The sequence below is a fragment of the Ochotona princeps genome, unplaced genomic scaffold, assembly GCF_030435755.1.
Source record: "Ochotona princeps isolate mOchPri1 unplaced genomic scaffold, mOchPri1.hap1 HAP1_SCAFFOLD_4988, whole genome shotgun sequence".
In the NCBI taxonomy this organism is placed as follows: Eukaryota; Metazoa; Chordata; class Mammalia; order Lagomorpha; family Ochotonidae; genus Ochotona; species Ochotona princeps.
In genome coordinates, this window is record NW_026699329.1 from 1 (window position 1) to 12,541 (window position 12,541).

General features: G+C 50.3%; 1 protein-coding gene across 1 annotated transcript; it reads left to right on the forward strand.

Annotated features, from left to right (window-relative positions):
* Window positions 1–7,587: 7,587 nt before the first annotated feature.
* On the forward strand, window positions 7,588–12,296 carry LOC131479194 (chaperone protein ClpB-like). Its single transcript, XM_058659729.1, has 2 exons — window positions 7,588–9,268; window positions 10,750–12,296. The coding sequence occupies exons 1-2, from the start codon at window positions 7,588–7,590 to the stop codon at window positions 12,294–12,296; spliced, it is 3,228 nt and encodes a 1,075-aa protein (XP_058515712.1).
* The last annotated feature ends 245 nt before the right edge of the window (window positions 12,297–12,541 follow it).

Genomic DNA, 12,541 nt, shown 5'->3' on the forward strand with positions numbered 1-12,541 from the left:
CAGATTTCCCTGATTTTAGCTCTAGTGCTTCTCACTGTCTGCTGGCGTCACCACCATCCGCTGGTGTCGGTGATTCACAAGGAGACCGCGCTACGAAAGGTCTGTTGTCCCTAACCCTGAAATCCTGCCTGCGTCCTCGTGCCGACATATCATCAATACCATCTGCTTCTGATCACATTTCCCTCCCCATGTCTGAAAGAAACCGCAGGCGCAGCTGCTAGTCAGGCCCCGCCGAGAGATGTCGTCTTTCATCATGTCACAATCAATATGCACCATACATTCGCATCACACTTGAAATCCTGCTGAAAGCGTAGTGCCCTACCGTGAGAGATTCGATGCTGCTCTACATTTAACTGGAAAAGACCGAATATTTACGGCAGTGGGGAGCTTTCTAATTCTCCAACGTCTCCGAAAAATATAGGCGCAACCTAACCGAATATCCTGCTCGGCGGCCGTAGGATGAAGTCCTTCATACATACTAGAGTAGTTCGAATTTGCTTGTACGAGTCCGCCGTTGCATCGTTACGGGTCCTGCCAGTCTTGAATTAAAAAAAACAGGGACGAGTTATATCATCAGTGTATGCGCGAAGGGTGTGAAATGCGTCAACGCGCTTTATCGAAAAGTGTATTTCGGACGGTTGTGCACACACGGGTCGTGGAGGTTGCGGCAGCCGTCAACGAGTCTTAGGCGGTACAAGACCGTGGATTGTGTCTGCCTCGTCGCTCTGCCGCCGCAACGAGTTTCAAGCGGCACAGGACCGCGGATTCTGTCCGCCTCGCCCGTGCAGATTCCGCGGACGAAAAGCGTGAGCTTCGTGGTCCCCCACGCGTCGTTTTCTTCTTGAACAAAAGCTAGTTCTTTCGTCCTTGCAATGACGCCTTTGGATGCTTGGCTTCCTGCCAAACCTGTACGAGAGCACAAATAATTTTTACTTAAATGCTGTAGGATGTAGTGTTGCCACGTCCCCTAGCATGAACGTCCTGAATCCGTGGGAACCATTGCTGGCATGCTGACCCACCACTAAAAAAAGGGGGGGGGTGGGTCTTTGCGTACGTGGACACGGCTCAACGTGAGAAGAGTCTAGTCCACGAATACGAAAGTGTGCCGCTAATCGAGAAACACACGCGAGCCGGGGTGCACGGTGGTTGTCCAGATGCATTAAAGGGTTCTTGCGGATGTAGGCTGCACAATGTTTGCACCTTTGTGCTCGCTAGCAAAGAGATACATGATAATGCCTTCATCACGGCAGAATCGATGCAGAATCACCACCGGCATGGTCTGATATGGTGGACAGGCGCCAGTTTTCCTTCCGTAGTGTGCACCCGTGCGTGGGCCTGAGTGCTGATAATGTTTTGGGGTGCTTTGCCTCACAGGAACTTCTACTACTACTACTCCTCCTCTAACAGTGAACGCGCTACTCCACGTGTTCGTCACATCACTGCATATCATACCGCTTGCTATGGTAGTGAAGCAATGCTAGAAATCTCTCTTTCGCAGCTGGATTACGAGGTTATGTAAGAGACGGAGGCCAAAGCTGCGGACGGCGACCGCGTCCCCGATGTATTTGCAAGAGTAGTGAAGCTACAAGAATACAGACGATCATGTGAAGGCAAATCTGCACACACTACATGTCTCTCTCTAGTGCAGCACTCTCAGTTTCTCCGAAGCTCCTTTGCCCGCTGGAAGTCACCTCTACCGAGAGTGCTCGGCCTCGCCCCCATTTCTAGAGATGTTTGCTCGGTCCTACCTGTCTGAGTTGACTGTGTAGCACGATATCATACGAGTGTCCGCGAGTATCGCGCCGGCTGAGTGCGACAACGCCGCGGGTCTGGACAACATCTTGTAAATAGGCATTCCTTCATCTCGCGCAGTCATCAACTCATGTTCCCATGGACACTGAGCACGATTTTGAAGAGATCCAACTTTTCCTGGCCATCCTGAACCTCCCAAAAAGAATGCTGGCTTCTCACTAGGAGGAATGAACTGCCAGTGTGACCTATAAGCGTCGCACAGCTACGATTGGGGTAGTTCGCAGGAAAGAATTGTCCACAGCTACGCACCAAGAAACTCCTGTGTTCACGTGGGGACAGAAACACGTCACCACGATTCAAAGGATGTTATTTCTCTAGAATCGTAGATGCCACGTACCAACAGTTGCTCGCACAGGGTTCTCTAACGCACCCACAACCTTGTCGGGCGGACGCTTCGCGTGGGTCAGCCTTCAGCATCTTGGAATGCTGCAAGAGACGGTGTGCATTTTCTCGCCCCTATTCACAAAAACAGGAGCTTCATACTAGATTCAGTCTAATCGCAATCCGCGTCTCCGCGTACGCCAGAGACAAAACGTAGTAACTCAGTTACACAGAAGCACGTGGGCTGTCCATATCACCAGGAATCTATCTAAACTTGCAAGAAGATTTCCGCGGATCGTTTCTTCCATAGGTCTGACTTACCAATTAGACGAGTTTCCGAATTCCAGCCTCCCCATTAGCCGAATCTTGTCACAGATCTGATTGATTTCGAGCGAGCTGCCTGAGCCTCGTTTTATCACCGATCTTCATCTACGCGTTTTTCGCTGGTGCATCTTCCAGAGTGGCCTAGACCACGGTGAAGCTTGGTGACTACAGTGTGGCAACGAGTATGGGTGACCAATAACGTACACATCAAAAGCAGTATGCCGTTACCGCAGCCGAGGGTTTATCATGTTGAGTGCACCGTGTTTAGTGCAGATAGACGCACACATCAGCATAGAAGGGAGACCTTGTAATGTAGATTTCTTCCTCTTGGATAGAGACCTAACGTTCTGCTTTACGGCAGGCGCCGGCAACACCAGACGTTCTCACGCGATGCCGCGCGCGGTAACCGACACTCTCGATCCTTCATTCAAATTTGACACATTCAACAACACATTTCTTTCTCGGTGCCACAACTGGGTGGTGTCCTTGTTTTCTAGGGGCTTCGTGTGAATGCAGTTTCTATCCGCCACTGTTATGGCAAAATAGCTGCTGTTCCCCCAAGAGCAGCTCCCATGTTGTCCAGTGTGAATGCGCCATGACTTCCCTTGTGCAGCTGCGCGTCCCCGGATAGATTTCATGAGTCCTCCGGGGGCAAACGACTTTCTTTCCGTTCGATTGAGAAGTCGAGTACGTTCGGGTCCAGACTGTCTCGCCCGTCTGGAGCAGTGTAAGACGTGTCACCGCCTGGATTTTCACTACGTTGCCCCTGATATGCGGCACCGCGTCGCCTATCTCTCTCTTCAATTGGAATTATTTTGCCTGTAGCGGGATCCATGTACGGAGACTCAGGAGCCCTGGAAGCACCGACATACGCGCAAATCTTCTACAATGCGTATAACTGGCTGCATGCGGCACTACACGTAGGAAAGCTTACCATAGCACCGGTGCCTGCAAATGTGCCCTATACGAACTTGTGGGGTCAAGACAGATGAGACGTCCTTGGAGCACGCTGCATGACGGAGCCCAGGTTACTGATGTGAGACTGCAATACGGACCTTGTATACCATCCTGACGTACAAAGCTGTCTTATGTAGCGACATCATCTCCAGCGTAACTGTATGTATAGATATTTGTACTCACGTGCTCACGGTACGTGGTATACGTGCATGAGTCAGACACTATCACTGGACGTGGCGTACTAATTGTGTCAAAGCGGTGGTACGCCTTACGCTCAACGATATGTATACAAAACACAGACACGCCTAATGTGTCTTCCCACAGGCGCGAGTTCACCTGTCGACATGTGTGCAGTCGCTAACACAAACAAGCTTGATTACGCTGTGTGTGAGTTCTGCGTGAAAAGGGATTCATTCTACGGTAGAATACATCGGCGTCGACACAGAAGCATAGTTCTCACTTCACGAAAAGTCAGCCTTCGCATTATACCGAAACTACCAGAGCGCGTCTGCTGACCTAGAACACAGGCATCCGGATACGTGGTTTTTCACTCACCAAGCAAAACCCCGCTGCCATTCGGGTAGAGTTACGGGACCGGCAGTCTCCTTGCTTATGGGATGTACAGCACGTTTCTGCGAACGTGCGTTGTTCGTATAGAAAAACGTACATTTGCAAGCAAGTTGTTTCGTGAATGTACCATCCGCACAGCAACGCGTGCAAGGACACACTCTGCCAGGAGTTAGAAGCCAGATGCGTGCCCTATTCGTCAGCGGAAGCGTTGACGTCTTTATTACATTGAACCTATAACTACATATATATACATTTATCAAACGATTCTCACCGTTTCACGTGCGCGATCGTCGCACAAGCACACAGGAAGCAGATAACCACATCCCTCCACGCATGTACGTACAGACACGTCGGTGCTTCGGCCGATAGCTTACCGGTCTTGCGGCGGAAAAACATTGATCTTTGCTCCGACGGAGTCCGGCCGTGAAGGCCACTTCTCTGTCCCCTTTTCCTTTCCAGACATGCTTGTTATAGTGAAAAGAAAATATTTGAGGTGGACGATGGGGATTCGCAGAAATGCATGCAAATTAACGAAGGAACCCGTTGGCGTTTTTGGCTACGGAGGGCGTACGCGCATGTGCTGGGCTTATATTATTAACGGCGCAACGACGTGAGCTCATGGAAAAGAAAGCTTGTGACGTCCTTGAAACACGAGGCCGTATAATCATGATATACAGAATAATGGTTCTCATAGCCGTTCGAAAGAAATGGTCACGATACTTGAAGTGTTCAAAATGCCCTTGGGGAACAGAAAAAAAGCAGGAGCGTCCGAATCTAGGGGTAGGTTATAAACTTACGCCAAGCAGTATTGTGAACTACAGAAGGCCTGTATAAGCAATGGTAGAGGAAGCTACAGGAGATCGTGGCTACTGAAACACCCTCGAAAAGTGTTGCCACGAATTCAAAATACACGGTCGACGAGCACCGCCCTTCACAAGGAGGCATACTGGAGGGATACATACGTATGTATACATATGTATATAGTGAATAGGTGCCCTATCTAATAACGATAAGCACACGAGCACCAACTACATGAGCATATTCACAGGGACGCGCACCTGAACAATTGAAGCTGCCGGCTGCTCGGTTTGACTATAGCAGTCCTGCGCAAGTGCAGTATGTGCTCATGAGTGGCCGCTAGCTGCTTCCAAATGTCCTTAGCACGATGTATATCCTGGTATATTGCGTTAAAGACACAATCAAAGGGTATTACGGCTAGGAGAAAATTTGTAGAGTTATTCCCACATTCAAACATACATGCAGGTCTTTTCAACAAGACAGTGCGCTGAAAGATAGGCGAGTCTGCAGTGGAAGGATGCAGGCTGTTGAGGGTTCACCTCTCTGTCAGCCGGATGCTTGAGAACGAGTATATACATGTGCAGACTGGTCAGCGGGAGCATACGTGCTAGACAATCAACCACTGACACAATAAAAGACCTGTGTGAAATACTCGGGACCGACGGGTTGCGGCCACGTATGCGATACCGAAACAGGTTTTGAAATGTGCAGGCACACGGGGGTGAGAACAGCTACATTCAGCAGACGCATTTACGTGTGTTCTGGACACAAGTACTTGAGAAGGCTCGAGAAGAACGTACGTCAACATCTACAAGGTGTATGCTCTCTACAGTAGCAACCTAAAACGGTTTTCAGTGAAGCGGTCTCTCTTATGGTACTAGAAAAACGTCTCGCGTGTGGTGAGATGTGGTTGATAACCGCATGCGAAAGGCGTGACACACCGACCACGAAAGTACAGTGTGCTAGCAGGAGCTTTCCGGTACCAGCTGGGATATTTACTAAGGAGCAAAGAACCTGGCGAATAATTAAGGTATCAGTGGGAATCAAAGGGCTAAATCTGGTTAGGTTTCTTTTCATCCCCCCGCCTAAGATGTAGATACAGAACGCGCACGGCTTATCTCCATAAAAATTGCTCCCAACTCTTCATATACCCATCGGTATGACGAGACTGGGTAGTGACAGAGGAACAGGTAACTCCATCATGTGTGTCAGTCTTTCTCGGTTAGAGCTCTGTTATTGCCTTATGAGGCTGAGAAGGCGTCTATATGGACCGTAGAAATCCCAGTGATTCAAATGACGAGACTGGGTAGTGACAGAGGAACAGGTAACTCCATCATGTGTGTCAGTCTTTCTCGGTTAGAGCTCTGTTATTGCCTTACGAGGCTGAGAAGGCGTCTATATGGACCGTAGAAATCCCAGTAATTCAAATCACTCGTCCAACGATCTATGTGGTACTTACATGCAAAGGCGTTCATTTTTTAAAGCGGCAAGCAAACACACAGAGCATGGCAAAGAGTAGCGTGTGAAGTGCGACCTCAACACGTATATGTGAGTAATGAGATATGCCAAAGATCGCGATTATCATCTTTGACACGCAGCAGCGCGGATCACTAGCGTTTCTCGAGCGCGTAACAGCGTCACGCTGTCCGTAGCAGCTTCCAGCCTAAACGTTTGTATAACTTCATTGCCGTCGATGTGTCCGCTTTAGCCGCGAACAACTTACACAGACTTAGGGAAAAAATTGAAAGAAATCGGAGAAGCCAGCTGTCACGTGCCGCGCAGCTATACACATCGATGAATGTGCCGCCCATGCTGCGTTTAAAAGCAAACACACACAGATAAGCAGGTCACTTGGCAATGCATCTTCCGGGGGTCTTGCAGTAGCAGCTTTCAGACTGCTGTTCAGCACTGGAAACTACGATCAAGTCTTGCAACGGGATGATCCATTCGGTAGCGACGCCGGTGTTAACTGTGATTATGCATATGGATTCAAGCATCATCGACGTACGTATCTGCACGCGCGTGCAATCCCGCGCATACAACCCGCGCATGCCTCGGGGGCTTCGCCCGTTTACAAGCGATGAGCGTTCCAGCGCCCACCTAGTATCTGGTAGCACATGGCTAGCTCTTACGCGGGGGTATATGATGCCAGTGAAAACTCGAAAAAATATCTTGGGGTGTGTCAAATAGTAGCCCCCATTCTGTTTGATGCTCCTCTCTGAGCTATCGGTGACAAGAGCATGGATTCAGAGAGTGTCACCCTCTCTAGAGATAAAAATGAGATCCTCCTGTAATAGTCAAGCTGAATTGATCAAAAAATGAAAGGCACGCGGACCAGCCAGAAGTCCATGCTACTTAACAGGTTTTCTCATGCCACAGTCTTCCTCTAACGCTAGCGTACACGTCAAAAACTTCGCTTTTTACAGTGGGACTGATGACAACGTACCACTGATTGTGTTCAAGGTCTATGTAGCGAGTATGGCGTCAAGCTGTGAGACTAGGACACGGGATCGTGATGGTTCCCAGTGCTCAAATCCGATGCTTGCAGTGTCGAAGATCTTTGATCCGCGCAGCTCTCATAAACAATCGGTCCACACATTAGGCGTCCAAAGGGCGCGACATCCAAAAGCACCCTTCTCTACAACAGTCAGTGGCCACGCTGTTGTAGCGCACGAGTCAAACAAGCACGAGAGGACGCACATGATTGAATTATAGCAAGCAGCAAAAGCGTAGTTCTCCTCCACCTCTGAATTCTCCCGCCACCTTGCGGCTGCTCAATTTTATGCAGTGTCGCCTTGAAGGTGCATGCGACCTTGCGACGTGTGCAACTCCCCGTGGCGAAACTATAGCATGGATGTAAGGTTGCCAACCAGAAGGATGTTGTGCATTTTGCACACGTCTACTCTGGGGGCTAGTCCCGTCGTTGTGAGCGGTCAGTCTCGAATGCTTGGATCTATCCTGAGTTCAACAGGCAGAGGTAGCAGAGCTGGAAAGGCTTCACATTTGGAAGGCGAGCGGTATCGGCGCTTTGTGAGCAGCACAGTCACTAGTAACAACTTCACAAAGTCCATCATCGTCCGCCAGCCGGAAGCCTTCAGCAAACCCGGCTCTTCACGTCCCTATGCAGCTGTAGGATCCTCTTCAGCCTCTGCTTTTGCCCTAACTTCGCGGCCGACCGCAGAAAGTGGTAGCCCGTGTTGGGCAGCTACGGACGACTATACACGAAATGTATTCCGTAGTTGCCCAGACCCTAAGGTGCGGCCCACGTCGTGGGCCCTGTGTACGCGAAACTCTCGCTTTTCAACCTTTCCGAGTGCGTCGTCGTTCACTCTCCGCGGGGAAGACTACACTGACAAGGCGTTAGAAGCGCTGGCGGGTATGATATATTTATATGAGAAATACAAACCTCCTTGCCTCGAGACAGAGCTCCTAATATTGGCCTTGCTTGACCAAGGAGACGATGGTCTTTTCACACGTATTTTGAAGCAGGGCGGTGTTGAAGTGGGAAAACTCCGCGTCGATCTTATGCAGCGCATTAGAGAGGAGCCGACAGTCACAGGCAGCGGCCAAACCAAGTCTCTGGGTCCAGTACTACAGACAGTCTTAAGTGCAGCAGCGGATCTTCGAATTAGCTGGCATGACGACTACATCTCCATTGAACACCTCGCGGCAGCCTTGGCAGACAATGATTCGCGCTTTCTTGTGAACTACTTACACCGTACTGGCTTGACAGCGGCAAACATCCGCACAGCAATTAAAGCTATCCGTGGAACCCGTAGGGTAAAGACGAAAACGCCAGAAATATCCTACGAGGCTTTGAAGCGGTATGGCAGAGATCTCACGGCAGCAGCGGCGGCCAATGAACTCGACCCAGTCATTGGTCGGGACAGTGAGATAAGGCGAGTGATCCAAATCTTGAGTAGGAGAACCAAGAATAACCCTATTATACTTGGTGATCCTGGCGTGGGAAAAACAGCGATTGCAGAAGGTCTATCGCAACGCATTGTCTCCGGTGACGTCCCGAACACACTTGCAGGAAGACAGGTTTTTTCTTTAGATCTAGGGGCTCTCTTGGCAGGGGCAAAAATGCGGGGGGAATTTGAAGAAAGGTTGAAGGCAGTGATCAAAGAGGTGCAAGAAAGTGCAGGACAGACTATTGTCTTTATAGATGAGATACACATGGTAGTAGGGGCAGGCGCTGCAGCGGAAAGCGGAATGGACGCAGGTAACATTCTGAAGCCAATGCTTGCGCGAGGCGAGCTCCGTTGCATCGGGGCCACCACCGTGGAGGAGTATCGGAAGTACATAGAAAAAGACAAAGCGCTTCAAAGAAGGTTTCAGGTAGTTCTTATAGAGGAACCGAACATGGAGGACGCGATTGCCATCCTGAGGGGACTCAAAGAGAGATACGAAATGCATCACGGCGTCAACATTCGGGACTCCGCCCTCGTCGCTGCGTGCAACCTTTCTCACCGTTATATACAAGGTAATGTAGCTCTTACTCCCTTTGTGCTTGCACTTGCGGATATCGGAGTCCAAAGGGCACTGTTTGAACAGGACATCGAGAATCTTTTCTTTCTTGAAGATACTGATGTCTCTTCTTGGCCTTCGCGAGTCTCCGACACTATCCCTTGTTGGATGCTTTCACACTCAAGTCATAAAATAGTACAGACAAAGGCGGTCCTGAAAGGCTAAAAAACAAGGCGCTCCTCAACAACATCTCTCGTCGTCGAGAGTGAATGGGCAGCTCATCACAGTAATTCCACACATGCAAGTGGGCTTCGTGCGGGAGGGGGTGCACGCCTTATACACTTGTAGGCAACCGCACAAAGAAATATGTTCAACGCAACACTTCGCATACATTGTGTAGACGTAGTCGCGTGGACGTGGGCCAGCGCTGGTGCACTATCAACGTCGTGTACGTAGGCCTTCGACACGGGGTTCCTCCAGGCTCGATGCTTCTATCCCGCTAGACATACCGCACCAAGTCGGATGCTCATAGCCCCATCATTTGGCAGCCCTGTGCAGCCGACTAATTCATCTTCAATACCGACTCATCGGTAATGTTATCACCAACACTCGTCCTCTTGGCCTTCCAGGCTCTGCAACCAAAGGAAGTAGGCGAGGCGGTACTGTACGCGGAAATCCTTAGTCATTCCAGAGGGTACGAGCAACATTTACGCAACAACCAACTTAGCTATAGAAGTGTACGTTGATCAGCGTAAGAGGAACGCAATCAAAGAAGTACGCCTTGGGTGCATAGACGCTTCTGTGGAGCAGCGCAGAAGTAAGTAGACGCCGTCGGCCACGTGCTCACGTTGGATGTTTACTACCCTTACAGAAAGGGTACTTGATACGGTCGCTCTTTGCCGGCAGCCTGCGGTCTTTCCTGCGCGGAACCTTCGTGATGCCCTCAGGCACAAAAGCGTGTGTACGTTCGTTTCTTTTGTGTTGCTGTCCCTGGTGACTTGTGCAGCGTGTTGCTACTTTCCTCCTTCCACATGACGATACACCGTTGCACTGGGGTTTCCACGGGAAACACGTAGTAAAAAGTTGGCAATGACACAGGCGCAGGAAACGTATCACGATGGCACGCATGCACTTGCTACATGGCGCTCGGCGGGACGTTTGCAATCGTAGTTCCTGGAACGTGGTGGGGTAGTCTTATAGCACCATCCATTCGTCATGCTTGTCTCTGTTTGCTGTGCCGTGTCGCACATCGGCCGTGTTCATATGTGTTTGAGCGGCTACGTAGACCGATTCGTTCACCTGCCAGCTTGCACCAACAGACGTCCCCTGCACAATAGGTTAATCTATCGTGCACACCATTCTCTTGCTACGCCTCGATCCGCAGATGTACTCAAAAACACACAAGCGGATGCAGTTGAGTTGCATATCACATTTTCGCTAAGCTTGACGGGTGCCAAGGCTCCCGTTCTGGTGCGCCCTGGTTTGTTTTTTCTCAAGAGCGTTTCTTGCCCGATAAAGCCATTGACTTGATTGACGAAGCAGCCTCAAAACTAAAAATTGAGGTGACATCGAAGCCCAGTCGTTTAGACGAAGTTGATCGGAAGCTGATGCAGTTGGAGATGGAGAAGATTTCGTTGACGTCTGATACAACCAAAAGTGGACAGGGGACAGTAGAGCAGCAGCGGCTGCAGCACCTAGAAAAAAAAATGGCGGACCTTAAAGAAGAGCAGTCTCGTCTGAACGCAATATGGGAGCAAGAGCGTCGAGAAATAGCACGTGTGAACGACTTGAAACAAGAAATAGACGAAGCAAAACTTGAGCAACAGAAGGCAGAGCGAGAGTATAATTTGAACAAAGCGGCTCAAATACGTTATGGCAAAATTCCCGAGCTAATGCAGAAACTGGCAAAGCTTGAGACAGAACTAAATAGGGAAGAAACCTCCGCATGCCGCTTGCTAAGAGACACGGTAAACGCTGAAGACGTAGCACAAGTAGTAGGGGCATGGACAGGTATACCTGTCAGCCGCCTCGTAGAAGGAGAGAAAGAGAAACTCCTTGCGTTGGAGCAACATTTAAAATCTCGCGTTCTCGCACAGGACGAAGGGGTGCGGGCAGTCGCAGAAGCTGTGCAGCGCTCGCGTGCCGGCTTGTGCGATCCCAAACGCCCTATCGCTTCCCTGATGTTTCTAGGACCAACGGGAGTCGGGAAGACAGAGCTGTGTAAAGCTCTCGCGCAGCAGCTGTTTGATACAGAGGACGCACTGATCCGGTTCGATATGTCTGAGTACATGGAAAGGCACTCAACTGCGCGCCTGATCGGAGCGCCGCCGGGTTACGTGGGGTTTGAGAGCGGCGGACAACTAACAGAGGCTGTACGTCGAAAACCATATGCAGTAGTATTGTTTGACGAAATGGAGAAAGCGCACCCTGAAGTGTTCAACGTGTTCCTGCAGATACTTGAAGACGGAATTCTTACAGACGGTCACGGCAACACGGTCAGTTTCCGCAACTGCATCATAACTTTCACTTCCAATATGGGCAGTGACTTATTGCTGATGCACGCAAAGAACTCCAGCAGCGAGAGAAGACTAGCAGAGGGCACCGGCCATCGTACATCTTTGAAAGAAGAGTTGATGCAGATGGTAAAACGTACTCTGCGCCCAGAACTAGTCAACCGCATCGATGAGTTTGTTCTATTCAACCCGCTCTCCGAGAGTGATCTGCTAGATATATTCACGATAGAGCTGGAAAAACTGCAGAAGCGCCTCGACGACAGGCGCATCCGTTTGGATGTGTCCACGGCTGCAAAGGTGAGTATTGTTAAAAATGCGTGCGATCCCTCCTTCGGCGCGCGCCCTTTGAAACGAGCCCTCCAGCAAGCGCTGGAAACACCTCTTGCTCGACTCCTCCTCGCGGGGGACATCCCTAGTGGATCTCAGGTACACGCACTAACCCCCGACGAAGCACCACCGCGTAACGTGCGCGTCCTCAGAGACCGGAAAATACCAGAGGGTATGCAGCTCTTCGTGACGACTGCTGCGTAGTGAACACGGGTAGAGATTATATTGTGCGACATGCGTAGCGTCTCGCTGTGCAGCTCATGATTAGATATGGAAGAACGCGATAGTAGCTGGTGTCGTATGCTGCCCGGCAGACAGGTGGAGTGCACCTGCGTCGCCTTCAGGTGCAGCTTCTGCGTTGTGTACACACCATCTTACAAAACTCCCCACGACTGATACGCAAAGAACCCTATCGTGCGGCGTCTTTTTACGCATCTGAAACAGTCGAT